The sequence below is a fragment of the Aythya fuligula genome, chromosome 4, assembly GCF_009819795.1.
Source record: "Aythya fuligula isolate bAytFul2 chromosome 4, bAytFul2.pri, whole genome shotgun sequence".
Classification (NCBI taxonomy): Eukaryota; Metazoa; Chordata; class Aves; order Anseriformes; family Anatidae; genus Aythya; species Aythya fuligula.
In genome coordinates this window covers 63,347,394-63,371,605 of record NC_045562.1, presented here as the reverse complement: position 1 = coordinate 63,371,605, position 24,212 = coordinate 63,347,394, and the positions used below count along the sequence as shown (strand labels likewise).

Sequence of the window (24,212 nt, the reverse complement as noted above, 5' to 3'; positions counted from 1 at the left end):
ATTAGGTATTGAAACAGCAAGAACATCTCTATTCTACAAACCCTTTTAAAAATCTTCAGTCTAAAAAAAAGATTTACCAGTAATACTAGAGACTTAGTTGAACCTGAGATTTGTCCTTACAGATGGACAAGGGGATTGCAAGATTCAGTTGCCCCACTCCTCTCCCTCCACTGGTCTCCCAGTGTACTACTGGCATTAATCTGTTAACATAAGCATTGATAAATGAATATCTAGATACTAGACTCTCTCTATATATATTTAAAAAAACAGAAGCAATCCTACAATAGTTGCCAACATTATAATTTGGTACTCATTGCAGTTTAGGCACTAGTTCTGGAATGTGTGTGTACTTGAGTTTTTATTATGTATGTGGCTATCACTGTGTGCTGCTATTACCTTTCCTTGTCTTACACCCCTTGAGGTCTTAGACAAGGATTAAGTGATATTACTAACAAGCAATTTGTAAACATTGCTGCCAGTGCAAGAATAGCTGGGATTTAATGTACAAAGAAACATGAAAAATAGACATACCTGGTCCAATGCAGAATGATGCAATGATTGCAAGAATGCAAAATATACTGAGGTAAGGAAGCCAATGCACATTATTCTGGGTAAAAAAAAGACATTCACATTAATTGTATTGTACTTATCTCCAGTATTAAAAAATCAGAAATAATAGTTTTTTCCACAATTCATTCTCTATTTCAGAATTTAGTCTAGGACTAATTTAGAAAACCGCATTTCTGTAGAATTTTATTAGATTATTTGCATAGAAGGTCTTGCTCTCTGTGGTATCCATGTAGAGAAATACTAGCCAGTCTCCTGCACCACAGAAGTCACAACTCTAAAGGTCTACTACTTCTTGTGCTAAAGTTCAAGCCAATCTGGAAAAGAGTTTTTCTTTCTATTGTACAGATTCTGCACCTCTGTCCTCCTCAGATATTTCAAGCATGTTTAAAGAGCAGCTATGATGATCCAAAGAGCTTCGAATTTCTCCAGTTAAAGGCTGGGCAGAAGTCCAGATATGGAAGGCTGCCTTTGGATCGGACAGCTGTATCTGAAACTTCACATAGCACATGAAAGCCACATTCGAGGCATTTTAGCCATAACTTTATTTTGCAGACAAGAAAGGTTATGCGTGCACGCAACAACTACTGGGAAAAGCGAACACAATGTAAGTGGTTCTTTAGTGGACTTGTAAATGTTCACTAAAGGAATCACCTGTTTTCCTCACAAGGCAATCTTTTTATTTTACTCCAAAGTAGATTTCTCTCAATTCATACCTCTAAATGATAGGAACATGAAATACTCTGCATGATTTCTACTGAGTTTTCAGGACACTCTTTCTTAACTATCTACATTAATTCTTGATAAGAACACTATTAGATAAGGAAAAACTCAGCGATTCCCTTTTCTTTCTGTCTCTCCATTTATTTATTTTTCCATCAGCAAAGTTTTTATTAGAATTTTACTGTTTTTGCAAATTTGATCACGATACATATCTATCATACAAGATACATATATGTGCCCTAAGTGGCACTGTAAAATGCACTTGCTAAAACATGTAAATATTTATTTCAGTGCTAAATAATGACCCCCATTTTCTGATGGCTTTCTCTTATAGTCTGTCTATTATGCAGTGTGTCTATTAGGCTCAGTATTTAGATTGTTTTAATGATTATCCTTTGACCATTTGAAAGAGTTGGAGAACCAACTGCTAATAACATCTGAAAACTTAAGAGCAGATGTTCTGCAAAGGCCGTCTTTATAATTTTAATAAAAATATGTGACTTGATAGAAGAGTAAACATGGATACTTATCCAAGCCTAAGTATAATGATGAAATAGTATGAAAGAAGACTGCTTTACAAGCAAGGATAAAAACATAGAATATAACATTTCCCACCTATGGGTAAACCTGTCTTCATGATAGTTCATGATATGCCTGAGTCTTTCATTTGATGAGAGATGAATGTTCAAGGCCCCTATGGTTTCTTAATGCAAAACCTACTACAGCTAACTACAGTGCTTTGAAAACACCAGATTTATAAAAAAGCAAAACACCAGATTTATAAAAAAGCAAAAGACAGACCTTTGAATCCTTACATCAAACCAATTAAAAGGATTGGCTTATAGAAGAACACTAAGGCAAACAGGTATCAAGTAACTGGTGTTTAGAATAGACAAAAGAGAGAACAAAAATATCTAATGACTGTATTGTTACCTGTAAAGTCAGAGACACGGTAAGAATTGCAAAGAAGACAATCATCAACCCAAAACCTCCAATGAGAAGAGGCCTGCGTCCGAGCCGCTCAATAACTAAGCCCTGGAAAACAAAAATTGGCATCAGACAATGTAATACGCTCTTTTGGTCTGAATGTAATGCCATGTAATACGCTCTTTTGGTATGAAGACCAAAATAAATATAATTGAATTGATTTTGTACTACATATCAGGTATGCTATGTTTATAATTGTCCTCACAATTATGTTTACACAATTCTACGTTGATTTAACTGCTTACAAATTTTCACTAAATTCCTATAATATACAATTAAATAATATAGAAATATACAATTTTTAAATGTCAGTATTTTGAAAGAAATTACTTCCTTGCTTTTGCATTTCAACTATTTCTTAATTTCAACAGCTCATTCAACATCTCTTTCAACATAAACTTGAAAGGTTTAAGATTTAAGAAAAAATAAAAGAAAAAGCTTAGGTTAAGTAATTTTTATTAATCTACAATTTGTTTTTAATTTCTAGTTCACCTGAATTCAGAAAACAAAAACAAAACAAAAAAACAGATTTAATAATCATCTAGATTTAATTTGAGTAGCCATATAAAAGAAATCCATCCATCAGAAAACCTCACTAGGACAAGGGATTATTGAACAGATACCTGTGCATTCATGAACAATTTGAATTTATATTTAACACCTTAAGATAACACAACATTGTTAACAGTCAGAAAATATGAATACTTTTCTGTTAGAAAAGAACACAGCGAAAAGATTTCTGAAAAGCTGCAATATGAAACTGAATTTTCTTTGCGAGTCAGATTAATTAAAATAGGCTAATACCTATTTTAGATCACAATATTTTCTAATACACTATTCTCATTGACAACTACCATAATTATCTATTACAATTGGTGTTGTTATGAGAAGGATAAAACAATTTTATGAAGCCCAAAATGTATCATTTTGAATATCTTAAAGTCAGAATCACGTGACTGTTTGTCACACAGTTATTTGGTAGAGACTGAAATCCGTCTTTCAGACATCCATTGAGCAAAAGATTAAATGAGCAAATAAAATGAAATCTGGAGCAATACCCTTAATTTTTGGAGACAACATAGACTTCCACTATGAGCATCTAAAAGAAATGTGTTACAGGAAAGCACACAGTTGTTCAAGGAGGAAATGCCTCGTGTGTAAGCACTTCTCCCACAATGTCAGTTTTACCAGCAGTTTTTAGAAGAGGTTTCAAAACGTGCCATCCCGATCACCCTGAAGAGGTGGACTTCCACACCAGAGAGTACCATGACATGGCAGAACACAGCTAGCAGCTCTGCAGATAGATTTATCATTCCTTATTTCTTTAAATGAGGAAGTATACTCATTTTGACAGTTACCACAGATTCCATAATATAATTTATTTCAGAGCAGTGTTTAAAATAGACCTGATGTTATTAAGGTTTCACATTGCACTCGTGGAGTCCAAATGTTCTAAAACTGCAGCTGTTATGCTGTCAAAACCCTACAAGATGCCAAATATTTTGAACGTTGATTAATGAATCCATCTTGCAAATACATGTGGCCACACATAAACTTAACCAAGAGACATTTTTTATAACTATGAAGGATGTAAATTTATCCAGTGGGTCCATTAGAAGATGGAGACTTCTGCAGTGTGTTCAGCAATGGATGCTACAACCATAATTTGACATACCAGTGACTTTCCTTTAGTTTTTCAATTACAGATTGGTGGTTGTGATTAAACAATCTTAGTGTTACACCAGCTGATGGGTTTTGTATTAAAAAGGCATGAAGGATGAATGTTTCCCTCTGAGGAAAAATGGTTCACATACAGAGCAAAATGTGGAAAAAAGTGCTATACAGTTTCTGGCTCTCAACCTCTAGGTAAAGCAAATGCCAGTAAGAGAGGACTCCAAGGAGATATGTACATACACCTGTACCCACATACATTGAGAATAAGTAGTCCGGACATATTTGGAAATCTAGGTGGGTTGGTGAGGAACTCCCAGTTTTAATTGAGAGCAGCAAAGCACAGGCACAGATACAGCAGATCTGCAAGCTCCATATGTTTTTTAAAGAAGAGAATAATAGTTTCTAATATATATAAATTTTATCTTATCCAGAGATGAATGGGGAAGACAACAGAACAATTCCACGTGAAACAGTTCTTTTCTGTGAGCTGATGCCAGGTTTCCCAATCTTTCATCATCTTACAGAGTCATTGTTATTTATTTAATACAGCAGCACTGAGGAACTTGAATGCTTCAACTTATGGGTGCTTCCTGCAGTTTCTGCCCCAAAGAATTTGCAACTATAATTCCTGGTGGCAGTTCCTGTTATTTATAGAACGGACCAACTTTGTTCACTGGAGAAAGTAAACAGCAATTTTGTACTTATTCACACAGATACTGTGATGTACCCAAATTGCTGGAAATTTTATAATCATTTTCAAAGTTAATCCTAAGTAAATCACACAAACAACTCAACAAAATCTACAGAATACTAAGAAGGTGAAGGCTTCTCCATTAGACATGATTAACTTTCCCAGTTATAGGGAGAAACAACCTATTTCCAGTTTAAAGCTAAGGACACCTCTAATTTGTTCAAATGCATGGCCCACCTCTTGCATCACCAATTCAAACCAAACAAAACACCCAGACATCTGCCTATGGCACAGATTCAAATGAGTCTCTGCTGAAATGGGATTCTACATTGAGTCAAGCTCAGGATAAGCCAAGTGCAACAACCAAACCCATGCTCCCTGCCTGGCCATGAATTACAAGGTTGTGCTACAGTGAAAAGCTACGCTTGCATTTGGAAAGCCATGGCTCCGTGCCTTTGCTACTGGCCTGTGCAGGGATGCAGGCAGTGAGGAGGCAAAGCAGAAGCATCCAGGGAGTATGAATAGGTCAAAGCTGTTCAAATGGGAGCCAGTCCACACCAGAAAAGCCTCTCAGAAGGCCCCATCTTTCATCAGGGCTAAAAGGATTTTTTGATTTAAGTACACAGATGCTTCAGCAGCCGTTCCATGAAGTTGTGCAGGTTAACAGTATTTCTAACTAAAATTTAGTTCCCAAATTAATTTATTTTTGAGGATTTCTTAAGAAAACCTATGACAATGCATCAATATTTCAAATTTCTGTTCCCCTTTTCTTGATGGAAACAAATGCTCAGATAAACCCTGAAGATTCCCTGTTGTTTTTTGTTTGTTTGTTTGTTTGTTTGTTTTAAAAAGTATATAAGGTTGTAAACAGATGACAAGTTCAGTTTTGGTTTTAATTATACAAATCCAAATCTTGTTATCTTGCAAAACCCACTAAGATGCCTATGACTCATAGGAAGTAGAAAATGATTCACCGGTTTTCAAGTATTTATAGTTCTGAATGCTCCACTGGTTAGCACTGGCAACACTTACTTATTAAAGACCTGCAACAAGTCAAAATATACTATGTGTTAGAGTAAATGAAACAAAAAGAAATTCAGCATATGCTCAAGTATAGCCATAAAAAGAATCTTACAACTGTTTTCTGTGATAGTGCACTGAATTATTTGCCAAATTGTGGATGCTGATACTTATGTGTGATCACAAACATGCATTTGTAGAAACCTATACCCAGAGTCATGGTAATTAACACAGCAGAATTTATTGAAAATGTGTAAAAAAATATTGCAATCAAAATGTCTCAACACAAACGTTTGCTGATAAGGCAACCAATATGCAAACTAAGTTAACAGTTAACATAACTTTCTTTTGTCTGGCAGGAACCACTTGTGAATAAAGTTTAAAAAGCAAATGTCAATCTTTTCACTTGAGTCAGCTGCTGATACTGGGGCTGACATAATGAAAACAGAGTGCATTAAAAAAGATCAGACGAGCTGGGGAAAAAATGAATATGTAAGCGAGTTCTACAGCCCAAATCTATTCCTTACTTATTTCCTGGCCCCAAATCATACTAACAAAACCCTATTAGATTTTCTTCATTTCTCAGCTCTATACAGAAATTGGATCTATACGTTAACATAAAGAGTAGCCATACTTTTTCTCATGTATTTTGGATATAGATCCAAGCAAGACTGTATGTCTAAATTCAGACAATGCAACGAGCCAACTCTGTGTTATTTCCATTTTTAAATAGCTGTGCTGAAACGAATAGTCACATTTACATTGCTGTCATGTCTATTTATGACACGGTGCATAGTTTCTTGCATCCAGGAGAAGAAGAGTAACAAAAGACCACGGGTTACAAATGGGGTTTGATTCCTATTTCTCTGTATATGTTTTTGCTGTATGACTTGCAAATTCAATTGCAAAACAAGGAAACAGGGTGTTTTATTTAAGCCCCTAAATTGCTCTGTAGTGGCCTAGCTCTGCATTTCACCAAATAAGTACAAACCTTAAATCAGTCTGTGCCTTCCTTGCCACTCATATCACTACCTGTATCTATGTTAATGCCACAACGGGATGATACCTCACACCTTCTGTAGGTACCATTGTAGGGATCACTATTAAGCAAAGGATTTTCTAATTTTTTTTTAGAACTTTGTAAGTTTCTATTTTGCAGTAAAGTATCCTTAATCTACTTGATGTGATGGTGGATTTTTCCATTCACAGAGCACAGGGTCTCCATATGCAACTGCTGTTGAACCATTATGACACCAAGATGCAGCCCGTGTAGGGATTTGCTCTAGCCTGCTGCCTTTGCCTTAGTAGTGCCTGGGAACAGCTCTTAGGCAGCACACACACACACACACAAAAAAAAAAAAAACAACAAACAAACACTAATTCCTATTGTGTCCCTTCAACAAAATGAAGGTATTCCTGAAGTAAAGTTCCTTCTGTTTATGATTTATTTGTTAAAAATGCCAGGTTTTGTCTTGTGTTGGGTACACATTTCTAAAAGATAGACTAGGTCCATGATAGATTACCATAGCTGGTGCTTTATTTTCTAATGATGGTATTTGAATGCCCTGACGTAGATCAGTTTGAACAGACTGAAAAAAAAAAAGAAAAAAAAAAAAAAAAAAAGAAAACCAACTAAACAAAAAAAAAAACAATGCTTAAAATAAGATGTCTCTATAATTTTCAATTTCTGAATAAAAGAAGAAATATTTGTACCAAAGAAATGCAGTCTCTAACTCACCATCCCTCAGGTCTTAGGAGTGGTATTGTAGGTAGATTTCCATAAGGAACCTTTTTTTTTTTTCCTGGAAGCCATTACACCATCCCTTCCTTACCTGCAATTTTGCAATTTTGCCTATCCAGAAGTACACAGCTGTAATAAAATCATTTAGAACACTAATTTCCTTATCTAAAAATGATTATGTTGACCATTTCTGGATTGAAGTTGTATGCATTAATAGGATCACAATCTGTGATTCACCCTGCAGTAAATATGCGGCTACCTGCACTCCTGCTGTCTGCAAATACCATGGTCTGGGAAGTTTCTTGGTCAGTATCTCTTTTCTACTAATTCTTTATGGTTACTTTTATCCAATATAATGGCATAAATCCAAGCATTTTTCCACTCACAAATTTGCTCCATAAAGATTCCACACGTTTACATTTGAAGCTGTGAAATGAGGATGAATTTGCAACTAGGGAGTAATTAATGACTCCCTGCATATAAAATAATTCAGTATTTTATATTCTAAATGAATTGTTGAGTTGTTTTTTTTTTTTTTTTTTTTTTTTCCCATGTTATTTATTAGACGTACTCACTAATGCTTTTGTGGTTCTGAATAAAGTAAATCATTTAAATTTTCACAAAATTTAAATATGACATAGGCAACACAGATTAGTGTGATAGGCAATTTTGGAAGCCAACTATTTGTTCATGGAGGCAACTATTTATGGTATCTTAAAATTATAGATGATAAGCTGCATAAATATTTCTCTTGGATAACATTAACAGTCTTCAGTGCCAGGTCACTTTTCCCACCAAATCAGCCTTTACTACCTCAAAATTTATTAGTAAAAATGAGGTTTTCATAATCAGTGAAAATCCCAGAAATCTTGTGAGTCAGTGGCAATGTTTGAGAGCACTGGGTTTGGGCAAACAGAGAACCTACCTTCTATTACATGGGGAGAAGGAAGTCAGAGTCTGACTCTTGCCCTCTCCCAAGTACTAGGATAAATTATTAACCAATCAAACAGTCTGACAGCAGCTAGAAGATACTAAGGTGATCAGAACAATCAAAACAGATTTGTTCAGTGCAGATCAGTGTGACTTCTTTCACTGTCAGGGAGAAAGCTGAGTGGATGAAAAGAAAATGAAAAACATGATAGATTTTGACTTCAGCAAGCCTTTTGACACAGCTCCACATGACATTTTGTTTTTGTGCATATGATTTTTTTCTTTCTCAAAGTACAGCACTGTGTACCTTTCATTGCTGAATTTCATCTCACCAATTTCAGGCCACAAACCCTGTTTTTTAGACCTTCTATAGTTATTGCAAACATTTTTGAGTTTTTCAACTTTGGTGAGCTTGGATGAAGCAGGTGATTATAAAAGGCTGTCTATTACCTCACCCATCTTACTAATGAGGTTTAGGACTAATTGACCCAGGACAGCTCTCACTAGATATTTCTTTGTATGACAGTGAAGTGTTGATAGCTACCTCTCTAAAGATAGTTTTGCAGTTAACCAAGTATCCAAACTACTATGATTTCATACAGTCCACACCTACTGTACCTGATATTCTCTGATCTCAACATGAGGGACTTTTTCATAAAATATGTAGTTACACTGGGAAATTCACTGCCTTAGGATGCCATGGGTTCTAAAAGTTGAAAAGTAACTAGACACATACAAAGAAAAAAATCCATCAAGATTATTAAAGACTGAGATATTATCTCCTAATTCTAATTCTGGTACTCCTTGTGCAGCAGATTGTCAGGGTCAGGAGAGGCCAGGGGAGCAAAGGGGGAAATGCCAAGTTTGCCCCATTCCTGCATTGTCCTCTACTTACCCACTATTGGGGATTATGGGTAGATGAAGGCTGATTCTGATCTAGTGCAATAAAGTCACACAGGACTGCATAACAATTCTCACTAAAAATCACATTATGACAAGGCTTCCTAAGAACCCTCAAGATGAAACTATTCACAACTTTTTTTTTTTTTTCACTTACCACAAACTGACTGTTACTGGAAGGTATTTCTTCCTATACTGACACCAGTGTAGCAACAGTTTCAGTGGAGACAAATTGCATTACCTTTTGCATGGAGGAAATCTGTTGGGGATGAGGACACTTACTGATGTGTCTGGGATACCCTTGTCTTAAGATGTGTTATTTTCTGAGCAAGAAATTCTCAGTATGTTAAGATCTATTAACATTAAAGGAAACTGAGAAAAGGTTGAATGCCCCTTTCTCTTGACATCCCAGAGTAGAATAACATTATCTCCCTCAATTCAGGGAGTTGTCTTGACCTCTCTGTGATATGGCAAAGAATTTCCTATGTTCTTCTGTGTTCTACTACTGAATTATGTTTTAACTCATTCCAGGCTTTGCGCGGCTTGTCTCCATCAGAGGCTTTGGAAGGCACATTAGTAAAAACTTATGCAACACCTTATGGGAAATGCTTAAGGCATAATCTTCTCTACGTAGTCATAGCTAGTCTCTTTCTATGACCATTACATAAAGACCAAATGTGGTACCACAGATGGCAAAAATGGGAACAGGATGCTTAATCTGAGTAAGATTCCTTTTATTTTATGGTGGTTTAGGGAATCTTCTCACAAATTTTGTTCTATCTCTATCAGCCTATTACCACATGGAAGAAAGACTGGCAAATTGTTATTTCTGTCCATTAGGAATAGGACAACAAAGTTAAACTAACCTCAGTTACTGACAAATACAAAAAGAGGCACAGTAACCACTCTTACCAAAGTTTAGCTAAGTTTGTAGAATTTAAAAAACAGACTTCTAATAAGCAAGTATTTACCAGGGAATGTTTTAGTTGTATTGTATCCTGCTTCAAAGCATGATGTCAAGCTAGATGTCTTCCCTTTGTGACATGTGTCCCAGCTGGAAGTCTATTCAATATTTCACTCCATCTATTTCTTTAGCATTTACTCAGGGCTCATCAATGGATGAACCCCAATTATTCCACTAAAGTTTAGAGTTTTTACACATGACCATCTAACGTACCAAAAAAAATAATTAAATATTACCATTACTGGTAGAAGGAGTATTTACTGAAACCCTGGCAAGCACAATAAAAATATACAAGGAATATTAACGTCTCCTCACTTTCTTCTACTTCTTTCATTTTTCCCTCTGAGCAATGTCGATCAGACATACACATCTGACTCTATATTTAACACTGTTATATATATATATATAAATATATATATATATATTTATATATATATATATAAATATATTTAAACAGCAAAAATTGCAGCTGAGAAATTGGAAGTGGAAAGAAATTTCCCATCCTTAGTTCTAGGCATGGAAGAAGTTTAGAGGAACTTATAGAAATATGAAGCTGTAAAACTTTCAGTTGAAAAAATGAATTCATAATATTGTTCCTTTAACCAGCAGCAATGAAACATCTATGAAGATTACTGAAATAAAATTAAGGCTTTTCTCTTGAACTGAAAGAGCAAATTTGAAGGGGTGGGGTATTAGTACATCAGCATTTCCAGTGGCACAGAAAGCAGAAAAAAATAAATATTCTCATGCATAAAAAGGTTACCACACATACCAAGGAACCACACAACCATATAGCCACCTCATTATGTATGAACAGAGTGCTCTGAATAAGCTCCACGAAGTGATAGCACAGAAGGAACTGAAGACAACAGACCCTATTTATATATCATGGAATTATCATGGCTTTAATATCATGGAATCACGTCTGTGTAATTTTCATCTGTTTCCACAAAAGAGGTGTATTCTTCACTTAAATTGCTGTAAGAAGTGTTTCTGGATTATGCAAAGAAGACATTGTAAGAGGTAGGGCTTTCCATATTTAACTATTTCCCCAAATTAAAAAGAAAAGAAAAAAAGTAAAAAGTAGATGGTTTATCCAAAAACAGATTGCTGGAAATTTACAAAGATCAGAATAAAAAGATATTTGTGACCTTTTAGGTTTCTTATGTCCCAGACTATAAGAAAATGAATTTGATAGTTGGACTTAGTTTAACATTTTACAGGTCATAAGCAGCTGCTCTACCACTGAAAAGTATTTTTGCTGAAGCCATTCTTCTGACATTTAAAAATGCTTGTTTGCTGTGTCCAGTATTTTGCAAATACACTTGGTGTAGAATATATGAAGATACGAAAAAAGTTCTAGCAAGGAATTAAAAAAGTATTTGCTTATTTGAAACTTTCTATTACAAAGACCTGTTCATTGTTTCTTATATATTGCAGTGCAAAGAGAAATGAATTTTCTTTAGCAATCAGTGGTGTAGTCACCAACTAAAACTTCCAGTTTTAAATTGTTTGTTTAACCTATACTTTATCCTAATCAACTTCTACATGAGAAAGAAAAAAAAAAAAAAAAGAATGTGAATGAATACTTTTTTGTACCTTTTGTAACATCCTCTTCTATGTTCAGCACATAGTAAATGTACATTACCTACAGAGTTCATGTATTATGAAAGGATGCCTGCTTGCCCTCAGTGAATGAGACAGCAGAATGTAACACAAGGGACAATTTTGTTGTAGTGTGATGGCTTTTCCAATGAGCCAGGTGACAAACATTTACTCCCATGTTTTAAATGGCTGAAGAATTTCCCACACTGTTCATAAATTGTTATAGAATAAGCATCATTAGAACATGTTGAACAGACATCTGTTTTTGCAGTCCACACTCAATGCCCCCTCCTGTACTATGCCCAAACCTTCACCAGCAACACTGCCTCCTTCCCAGAAAGTACATGGGAAGACTCTAAGATAAACTGCTACAATAGCCACTCTAGCAGGTAATTTATGAGTTATCACCTATGGTTCTTTGGGCCTTGCTTTTACAGCCTTCCTCCTCCTTACTCTTACAAAGCACAACTGGGTTTAGGGTTAACCCAAGAAATAATATATATTTTCAGTTACTACACTAAAACTTCAAAATACCACTTTGTTTATTTTCAACCTGTATAAGGAAATAAAATCAGTCATTTAAATATTAAGCACATTAATTGACTTCTATAACTGCACTTACAGAAAAAACAGCAGCCAAAGTCTCAACAGCACCAGTGCTTAGAGTAACATATGGAATTGTTTCAGGATTGATCCCAGCTTCACTGAAGATGTTGTTTGTGTAGTACCAGATCTATATCAGAGAGAAGAGAAAGAGATATTAATCACTGTGGCTTGAACTACAAGCTATTAGCATTCAGTTCAAGCATCTCTTCTGCCGGAGACCAGACTTGTTAAAATACAGAGCACTACTGAATGATTGAGGGCTGGCCAGGATGACAAATGAAAGGAAAGTGCAAATTTCAGGTGGATTAGTCACAACACTGTTACACTTCTGCTTGGAGACTCAGACAGAATTACAAGTAGATTTAACTCAATTTGCCTTAATTCACTTCAGGAGTAAATCAAAGAAACTCACTTTAACTCACTTTGAACAATAGGATACAAAAAGGTTTCATGTGGCTGAGCCACACCACCTAAAAAATAAATTTGGGTGGCATTACAGAACTCTTTATTGGCATGCAACAATGGAGGCCAGAACAGAAAACAAAACAAAACAAAACAAAACAAAACAAAACAAAAAAAAAAAAAGAGAGAGAGAGAGAGAGAGTGAGGGGCACCACATAAACCTGCTTTCTGGACAGAAGGTGTGAAATTTATCTTTAATTTCACTGCAACATGGACATCTGCAGTTAAGTAATCACCATAATCTTTCTTTATTATCAACAGAGAGGAAAGATACCTTTAGACTGAGAGTCATTTGGTGAACAGTAAACAACAGCTTTTAGGATGAAATGAACCACAGGCTAGAAGGACTCGTCATTAACAGACAGAAACACAAGCATGCCAACTTAAAGGAGGACTTTCATGTTTGGTCAATAAAACCATATCCAGTGACAATATCCAGAGAGAATATATATCTAGTGGTAATACTTCAAAATAAAAAGTCTGGTAAGTATCACAGACCCATTCACATCAAAAAATGTTCAAACCATATAATATTTATGCTGGGCTTGATGTTACAACAAAGAACTAGCCAAAAAATGTGGCTGCCAAATCCATGCAAGCAAGGAGAGACTGACTTGGAGAGAGAAAAGATAACAGATTCACTGGAGGGGATGAAGAACAATTGAAGCAATTGATTGTCAGGAAAAAAAAAAAAAAAAACTGAAATTGTAACACATAGCTGATTATCTGTGATAACAAAATTGAAAGCCAGAGCTAATGTGTGGCAGATATAGTAATGACACTAAGCATAAAAACAGCAGTGATATTTTTTCCATATGCTGTCCACGTGACAAGACTTAACAGGGCAAGCACTGCTAAAGAAAAGGCTTTTCTGATGAATGAAAGTGTTTTTATCACAAGAGGAAAACCCTGCTGTCTGCCAGCATATTATGCACATGCTACATCTGTTCATCAAAGTGCGAACTTGGTAGCTTTGTTAAAAAATCAGTAATTCTAAATTCCCAACTAATCCTAAAGCGAAGCTGTTTTTCCTGGGCCAAAGGAAAAAATCCATTTTATCTTACATTAAACAAAAGCAAAATAAAATACCAAGGACTGAAAACTCACTTATACCACCTTTCAGATAAAGGGAAGCTGACTTAAGAATGTTATGCCCACTGCTGCTACATCAGCTGGCACCAAAACAGATGCTTCACCAGTGATAGCAGCAAGTTTTGCTATATGAAGTAGTCTGCCTTCCTTGTCACCTGTGCTGGTGTTAATTGCACATTTCTTTGGCTTGCTGAAACAGAGTGCAGACTGAAACAAAACAAAGTATCAGCTCCAATTCCCTCTGAAGTGTTTGTGACCTCTAACAAAAAATTTGGGACCCCTTACTCTGACATCCTTTTCACCTCTCCTCATCTGCCTATCCAGTGATTACAAGGAAAACAAGGTAGCACAAAAATGACATTTTTTCCACATACTACAAGAGTACAAGTTAGCAATATTGTTAAATTAAAAATAAAAAAAAATAATAGAAATTATGTAAGACATTTGGTTCTCGTTATCAGTTTTGCATAGTAGGTAGAACTTCTAGAAAATGGCAATATTGCAGGTATACAGATCTTGAAAAAGAACAAGGAAAAAAAAAAGATGATAAAGAGTTACTTAATCACGCAACTACAGAATTAATTTGCCAAATAACAACTAGAACTCAAAAAGTTTCACAAGTGGCTTTATAGAGGAAAATGACTGATCATTGATCTTAAGAGTAGTAGTAAAACAGGTAGATTAAAAAAACTGTCACAGTGAAGACAGGATGAGGTTCTGAGTTGCATTTATTAGCATCTGTAACAGCACAAAAACAAATCAGAGTAAAATTTAACAAGATGTATGTGTTTAAAAACAATAAAAGTGAATGTTTTTCAGCCTGTGTATCATTAAACAGGGAAATACATTGCTCTAGGACATTACTGAGACAAATTTACTAGACTAACGATGACTACTTTACTTTCACTTAGTTGTTTTTTAACATGGCTTTTGTTAATGAATTGTTTGGGCTAAATATTTTGGAATGAAAGAGCTGTTGAAAATGGGGCAGAAGGTACCAAACCCCAGAAACAACTGCTGTCTAGTCCAAATCAATACAGGAACATCTGACTTCTTATGATGGGTTTCTGTTGCTTCACAGGCTGAAGCAACACTTCACCATAGCAGCCAGCTAAATGCCATGAGGAAACAGCTATATCTCTGCAGTCTGAATTCTATGAGTTTGGAGACATTTCAGCATTCCTGTAGCTGTATGAAAGTTGTCTTTGCTTACCATAAGCTTTTACTCCTATAACCTCTTAGCTTAAAGTGGCATGTGTTATACCACCATCAGTGGTGGTCCCAAACTTCTTCACACCAGAGACCTCTCTAGCACTCACTCCATTTTCCAGTCTTTATTTCTCATCCAGCTCCCTACATACATTCCTTCCTGAGGACTTCAACTCTTCCCTTCAAAAAGGGAAAAGAAAGCACTGAAAAAAAGATGGGCAACAAAACATGCATATGATGTTGCATGCTGTATGCATACTGCATACTGATCCCATTCTACAACTACTTGATGCCAGGTCTTCTCTAAAGCAAGCTTGAATAACACACTATGGTGTTTTTTTTTTGCATACAAAAATACACATTTCTTAATGAACCCCCATCCCCAGCATGATTTCTTGCCACTGGAAATACAGAACCTTGGCTAAAGAAGCTACGTACCACAAATAAACTTTATCAGATGAAAATAGACTGATACGGATTCATTTACTTTTTTCAATTTAGGTCAGACTGTCTGGTATTCCCTTATAATTGAATAGATTAATATGATCAGGGCTTCACCTTTATTTTTGTTCCATGTAGAAACTGATGAATGTACTCTTTTTAAACAAAACAATTTTTTTCATTACAAACTAAAACCTTAAAATGAAAGCAAGTGTTCTCAGATATCAGCAGGATGATTACAGAAGTCTGCCATTTGGTAATTTCCCTTGAGAGTGACCTGAGACTCTCCCCTGAAAGAGGTCCAACTTTCCCATATGCCCTACCCAGATGGCAGTTGTTGAAAAGACCAGACTGACTAACCGGGCACTATAGACAAAGAGCAGGATGAGAGCTATGATTTAAGAGATGCTTCTACAGCCAGTTAAACCTTGCTGACAGTGACTCACACCCAGCAGGAGACTTAGACACAGCCAGACAAACTGAGAACTGGGTTCAGCAGTTAACTGTCACATCTGTACCTGTCCTTTAATTTCTGAGCCTGAGGTGACTTATCAAGGTCAGTCTCAACAGCCAAGCAGAAGAGTCAAGGAACTGAAACCTGAACTTGAACTCTTAACTGAGTAGCACAACTACTTCTCTTTGATTGCATTATTTGCTTTTTTTTTTTCCTCTGGATAAACAAGTTAAACAATCCATTTCAGAATGTGAATTTTGTGTGGATATATATATTTTTTAAGTTTAGTGGCATTATACAGTTGGACAAACAAAGTAAAAATAATAACAATAAAAAGATAAGGCTTGAAATAACCAACTTGACATCCAGGTTTCCTGACAGTTTTTCTGAGGGTTGATCTCAGAAAACAACCCCCTAATGATGCTTTAAAACAACTTCCGCATTCATTTCGGTCTGTACATGTCTTACCCCCTCACATACACACTCACTCAATCTATGAGAGTGTGGTGTGTGGTTCTGCTCTGCCAAAGAATACCAGACAATTTCTGTCATTTATTAAATATTATCAAAGCCACAAAACTCCTCTCTCCCCTTAAGATTTAGCTGTTGCCTTTTTTATTTTTTTTTTCCTTTAGGAAATGTGCTTCATTGTTTGAACAGTTTGTTTCTTACTGTAAGTGTCATTTCATTTCACTTATACACTGATAAACCTTAGAAAGAGTAGATGACAGATAATTACAGTTCTCTTCTCCAAAAGTATCCACAATGAGCAATAAAATAGCTTGTCATTAGCACTGAAATTCATGGTTAAAAAAAATCTATATACATGTTTTTACAGTTCATCTCACAGAGTGGAAAATCTTCTTCCTCCTAGTACTTTTTAAAATATCTTTTTGATACTGGAGTTCTAATCATTCTAGTCCTTCTAATGGTCTTGAAGAAAATATTTTGTATTAAGAGTTTTAAAGCTATACAGACACCTGAGATAATTCTGAACTAGTTAGCTTAGAGATCAGAGGCATTTACACTTATTATCAATGATTATCCCTGTGGGGAAAAATATACATATATATATATATATATATATATACAAATATGCTAGCTGAATATATGCTAGCTGAAGCATGCTGTAATGCACAAAACCACAGTGCGAAGTTACATTTACAGAGCTCCTTTCAGCAGTGATAATATTGCCTAATATTGCCCAATAAGCAATTAATACCCTTCAACTATGATGAAAAACCTTTTCACTTTGAGATGCTTCATGAGAACATTCACATCATAAAATGTAAAGCATTTAACTCTGATGTCACAAGCTGCAGCAAGGAAAATTCTGCCTCGATATAAAGAAAACACTTTTCACAATGGAAGTGGTGAAAACACCTAGAACAGGTTGTCCAGGGAGGTTGTACTCTCCATCTTTGGAGATCCATAAAACCTCAACTGTACAAAGCCCTCGGTAGCCCGAGCTACATCTGCAGTTAGTCCTGCTTTGGTTGGGGGGTTGGACCAGATGGGCACCAAAGGTCCCATCCAATCTAAACTAGCCCATGGCCCTGTCCTAGAGGATGCTATAGGCTCAAACATCTGAAAATAAGACATTGATATCCATTAGCCTCAGCCACATTAACAGTCAGTTGGATTTATCTCTATTGACTATTATATGTCTGTTCTCTTTTTTTCCTTTCTAAGAAAGGAGATTGTAATGCAGCTTATTCAACGACAAAATCAACCAGCCAGTGCAACTTCTTGAAACTGTTAACGGACATTTTTTCTGAGTTTGTAAGTTCAGAACTGAATTATTCCAAGTAGAAATATCTACCAAAAGGACAAACTTTCCCTACCATGAACAAAAAAATATCAGAAACAGAAGCTGCAGCTGCATACCTTTTTTTTTTTTTTTCTAATCCACACTATCTTTTTCATCAACTTTGATGCAACAATGCCTTTTTTTTCTTAATTAAAGAAACAAACAAACTCGATACTTCATTCTGCAGGCCTTCCCACATGCTGCTGTAACAAAACCATACTAATAAGGAATGACCAAAAATGGAAAGATATAGAGGTTGCTTTATGGTATAGTATAATCATTGTATTAAAAAGAAAGAAAGAAACACCCCAGAAGATGCCATGTGGCCTGAAGAAGGACACTTACAGCATTTAGCCCACAGAGCTGGTAGCAGCCCATGGTGACAACCACAGTAATGACCTGCCATCGCACAGAACGGGTTTTCAGGAGCTGTAGTACCGACACCAATTTGGTGTTTCTTTGGACTCGACTCTCTGCCAAAACTTCTTCTACTTCATGAGACACGTCATCTTTCCCAAGAAAGGTCTGAAATGCTACAAACAGAGAATGTACTTTAGGCCAGACATTCAGTGCTTATAACAGAATAGTTTCAAAGAAACTGAAGTGCATGAGACAAACAGGAGACATACATGGGATCCAACTTAATTATTCTTCTGCCAAAAATATGACTCCTTTTTGGGTATGATTTGGTTCATCTGAAGCTGCAAGAATATACATTTTTTTGGCACCCTACTAGACCTCTCCTTATATTATTTTTTATATATATATATACACACACATATATATATATTACAGTGTAAGGTCCAGCACAGAGTCAAAGCCTTGTGTAAACAGGAAAAAAAAAAGCATTTAATAGCAAAACAATTCTTAACATTATTTGACATGGCTACTTTTGCAAACCAAACTATAGAGCAGATTTTATTGCTGAAGATAGACTGGATAGAGTAGTAATAATATGTAAGAATCTGGCATGTCTGTTAAAACAAAAAATAACAAACAGAAAAAAAAAAAAAAAAAGTAGGCATTTGAAAAGAATAGCTACAAACCTTCATATTATCTCATTTTTAAAAGTACATAGACAAGAATTAACTTCTTCAATGTATTTAGTATTAGAAAGATTTATCCAAAGCAGCTCAAGACTTTCTATTTGACAACAATAGAGACATGGGAGTGAATTTACCTGGTAAACATAACCAAACAACCCTGTCTTTCCATCTCACACCTTCTCCAAAAGGTGCTGCAAGTGAATACCTCCTAATGGAGGTGGTGTTTCTCCATCAATCCTGTTTTACTGACAAAGTATAAATCAATGATATTTTCATCACAGTTTTATGAACGTACCTCAGGAGCTGGCTTTTTAAGTGATATTTAAAATGCTCATCATCTTAAACTGACTGCAGAGAAACAATTACATTAAATAAACACTTGCAACAAGCCTTTGTGACCCAGTAGGACGCTAAGTCAAAAAACAATCCTTTACACAGCAGGTCACTTAGAGATGTTTCTTCTAAAGGAAATAATGAGCTATTTTTATTAAGTGAATAAATTGACTTATTTATCATAACACCCAAATCCATTTCTGTCTTATCCACTGCTTTGCACATAAATAAATAATCTTCATATTTTTCATTAAGTTTCCGTTCTTTTGGATCACAAAAAGGATGTGGATAGTCAAGGAAGCCAAATACACTTACTAGTCAAGACTAAAACACCTGGATTCAGGCTTTGAAGGTTTTTTGGTTTTGTTTTTTTTTGCCCAGCATGGCAAAAGGCCAAGCAGTGTTGTTTTGATGTTGTGAAGTATAGGCCACATAACGAGCTGATGCTCAACCCAGAGCAGCTTGCTCCATCCCTTTGGTGAATGCACCATGCTGAACACTGCCTGGCTTCCACTTGGGCTGTAAGGGGAACTCAAACTCTGGGCCAAGACTTTCATATGTGGTTAACTTTTCTACTGCATTTTAATAGGCATTATGTGACTCTGGTTAACAAGAGGCATCGTTTTTTAAGGGACGAATATTCACCACCTCCAGGTGCTGAGTCATTTCATAACATTCATTTATTCTGATATTCGTTTCTCTCCTGGGAAAGTAGAGGTCAGAATTTTTAAAATCCCTGAGACAGCATGAGAGCCATCTTTTCACCTAGGCCTTATAATCAGAAATGAGATAACAAATTCAGGCCTCAAAACCAAGAATTTAAGCTGCTGAGTTTTGTACTTGTGTCACTGCCCACTTATTAAATGACATTTCAAAGCACTTGTTAAAATGAGTGTTATGTATTTAAAGGCTATGACAGGAAATGTAAAATTAGAACAATGTATGCCTCCAGTATGTTACAGTTAATGTTTTATGTTTAAATTACACATTTTTCAGTATTATTAGAGCACTAATAAATAAAAAAATAATCAGATAAAGATGAAAATAACAAGGCATATACCACAGTTATCTTCTTTGAAATTATTCTCATAGATTTTTAAGCATCTGTTTTATCGGTGTAAATTAGGTCAGTGCACAATTTTCTTTATTTTTCCTGTCCTTAGAATCCTCTGCATTCCTGTAGGGCACACAAGTCAAAAATGTAGGTGCAGTCAAGTAAAAAGGAAGCAATCTGTCTTTTCTGCACAAGGGAGCCTGCTGTATTTCTAGAGGGACCAGGAAGTTAAAAAACAAACAAACAAAAACAATTACGAAAAATTACCGAGTGAAAGGCAAGAAATATATAGACACCTGCTTTTTTTCCTCTCTTCCGGTGTTAAGACCTGCTTTCTTTTCCTACTTCATGGTGTTAGCACCAGAAATGTAAATGCCAACTGGAAACTTTGACAGATACTTAAAATTAACAAGTCAAGAAATGCTAAGAAAATGTTATGCTACTCATGCATAGTTTTCAGTAGACAACACTAAAACTTGGAAACCTGTTTTCCAGCTAAGCACTACATTCAAGTTTATTTCATTAATGCTTTTTCATTATAGTAAGAATCACACTTTTATACATAATTAATATGGAAATGAATTCTGCACTAGCAGGGAGATGGGAAAACTCAAAGGTCTTTTAATTTGTGAAGTTCAATTCTATTTATTTCACATTTTAAACCAATGCATTATTGGCACTGAGAATCACAGTTGCTGTTACTATCCCCACTGCAGTAACTCATTTCCCTCCATTATTGTCTGCTTCCTTCTTTAAGGATGTCTTGTTATCATGTCTGTATCCTCCTCATGCATACAACCATCTAAGGAGTTATAGTTCTAACAACTTTAACAAGTTTTCCAGATTTCTTTTTAATTCTCTCGGACCAGAAGGTCCTAGATACTCAGCTGTCAAAGGCTGGTACACTGTCTTTATAAATAGAAAAAGAAGTGGATGGTTCCAGTCAAGGAGAAAGGAGGTAGGAAAGCTTTCCATTTACATCCCTAGTTTTTATTCATCTCAGCTAAGATGAAACATTTGGAGGTGGTTCAAAAGTCTGGACAAAATAAATCTGTACCATCTTTAAAACCAACCAGGCCTTTAAATTAACTGAAGCTGGGTATTGAAGAACTCTGCCACACATGGAATTACTAATTTATTTTTTTTTTCCTACTGTAGTACTTCCATGAGTGTGCAAAGGAAGCAGTTGTTAGAATTAGTATGCAGACTTTAAGAAGACATTTAAAAGAATCAAAATTCTATTTTGTGGTTTACAGAATAGAGCCAACCTCATGTATAATAAAGCAGAAGCAAAGATAAGTGGTCACAGGTACTAGGTAGGGTAATAACTCATGCTGTTAAAAAAAAAAGTTTTTTTTAAAAAAAAAAAACAAAACATAAATATTGTATGAATATTATTGTCATCTGTTTCCCATGCATGTTCACTTCACTGACTATGAAGTACCTTAAAACCCAGTGTCTTTAAAATTCTTCTCTGAGTGGTGGAGGACATACAGGGAGTCTCACTGTCTGCCTCAGCATTTGCAGAAAGATAACTTCAGTACTTCTGAATCAGATAAGTAGCAATTTGCTGGTAGTAACTTTACATCATAAAAATATTTGGCAAAATGAAAAAGGACTGTTTTCACATACCACTGATTTTATTACAGTACTGTATAGCCAGAAGAATAATTTGGATGTACCTTGCTAGAAGAGATTTAAACAGCTATTTAAATGTAGCAAAATATTAACTAACTACTAACTAACTACTACTAACATGTAAAATAGACAAGTTTAAGAATAAATCTCTATTTTGCTATTCCAATTAAGTAAATATAACTGTAAGCAAAAGGTTTTAGGCTTTTCCCATGTGCCACTTCATTCTTGTAAGTAAAAAAAGTCAGAGATCTGTATGTTAGCATCTTGTTTGGGATTACATCTTTACCTGTTCTTACACCTGGTTTCACAGACTATCATAGGCCTATTCAGGTCCACTTGAAACTAGCCAAGGTATACAGATAAAACCAAATAACAATATGCTACCCACAAATAACACAGGAACTGGTAAACTGGGTTGTACCATAGGTCCAGTAAACCAAGAAATGTTTATGAAAGACAGGAGATTTAGGAAAAGCTTACAAACAAGGCAGACACACTGTGATCACTCCAGCTTTTGGCAGTCACCAACCATCTGACATGGAGCCAGCAAGTTTAGAAGTCATGATTGTCTCTTTCTTTCCAATAAGCATAGCTTATAATGCTTAGAGTCATATAAAAAGCACACATAAACAGAAATGAATCATACATGAACTTTCTGTCAGTATTAACAACTTCACTTAAAGCACTGCATTTACAACAACATTTTCCTGTAGTAACTTTGGTTTCAGTATGGCTCCTATACATGTGGGCCCTGTGAAGGTCTTTGTAAAAAAATTAACTATTTTCTTTTATAAATCAGAAACAGCTTTGTTCTTCTGTTGCATCAAAAGATATCAACGCTAATACGTCTCTATGAATATTTAAATCACACTTTGTGTTATACCTGGTGCAATGTTTTTTTCATAACTATGGGAGTTTAAATGTATGGCTGAACATACCAAATGAACAGATTTTGTACGTCATCAACAGATGTTGCTGTGATAGTATATCCAAGTTATTTGACTGTTAAGATATAACATTGTTATGGTGCTCTGGCAAGCTAGGATGCCAACTGATTTCTGTTATTGGTTTACATGACACGTTACTCTAGCTGTATTGAAAATACAGATTTCCTCTTTGCAGTAGTAGTCTTCAAAGGAAATACATCAGGTGTCCAAATGAAGCTACCTATAAACAATGCTGTTAGTCAGAAAGCTGTTCCCTTTTATTGCAATACTACTAGTGGTTTTATTTGTATTGCATCTTACCTGGTAGCCACAGACACAGACCAGGTATCCATTTGGCGTGCAACAAATAATCAACTAATATCAAATTCCTGTCTCGCTCTCCTAGAGTTTGGATGGTAAACTGCCTGATGTAATCACAGCCACGGATTTCTTTTTCTTCCTGTTTCTGTCCTGTTGCCTTTTATTCCTACTGCTCCCTAGCAATCTAATAACAATTTCCTTCCAGATTCGTCTTCCTCATTTGAGTATCTGTTTCTCCTCCACTGCCTGGTGAGCATTATGAAGAAGGACCACACAAGTTAAACGTCAGGCATTTTTTTCTCCCTTCTTTTCTTCTCAAGAGAGGGGAGCTGGGAGGGTAGATGGAATGGCTCTTCCCTCTCTCCATTACCAGACTTATTGAACAAAGAAGGTGTATAAATTTTGCTGTGGGTCTATTCAGTCATTCTGTCTCACATAGATAAATCAGTTCTCCCACGTTCAGCAGTCAATCACAAACATGGGATATAGTTCAGTTCGTGTTGGTCTCAGGAAGCCATCATAGGATGGTGACTCCAGAAAGACAAGCAGTGCTTGGCTGTTAGCAGTGCTTTCAGCAGCAAACAACTGCAAGTCAGCCAGTGTCCATATGGCTAATCAGTCAGGCAAGACTTCAGTTCAGCTACCCACATAGTTTACATGGTTAGAAAGGAGAAAGTAGGGAACTGGGTACCTAGCTGGTATTGCTCAGGAGATATCACTCATCTGGAGACTCCTTACTCCTGAGCTTGTGGAATAGCTTGTCTCATGGTGGTGTGGTCTATGTTCACACACAGCACCAGCCTGTTCTAAACCCATCTCCTCTTTTTCATCACTTTGGTCCTTCTCCCTATTTCAGGCTCTTATTTGCCACTTAAAAGCACTGTGCTCTTTTACATTGCTGCCAAAATAGAGAATGAGGTCACTTGTGTTTTGGTAGCTATAGTCTGGTTATCTCCTGAGGGCAGAAAAAAAGGAAGGGACAAAAACAGGCGCAGAACTCAGTGGAAACTCAATGACC

At 35.8% G+C, this 24,212-nt stretch overlaps 1 protein-coding gene across 4 annotated transcripts in view; it reads right to left on the bottom strand.

Moving 5' to 3' along the window:
- The window catches only part of SLC2A9 (solute carrier family 2 member 9), a 123,568-nt gene that overhangs the window by 37,104 nt on the left and 62,252 nt on the right, over positions 1-24,212 (bottom strand). For all 4 annotated transcript variants that reach the window (XM_032186523.1, XM_032186522.1, XM_032186524.1 and 1 more), the window contains 4 exons: positions 18,222-18,409; positions 12,425-12,535; positions 2,224-2,325; positions 532-607 (listed from right to left, as the gene is read on the bottom strand). In XM_032186523.1, the coding sequence (XP_032042414.1) occupies positions 532-607; positions 2,224-2,325; positions 12,425-12,535; positions 18,222-18,409 (477 nt within the window). The remainder of the gene's footprint in view (positions 1-531; positions 608-2,223; positions 2,326-12,424; positions 12,536-18,221; positions 18,410-24,212) is intronic.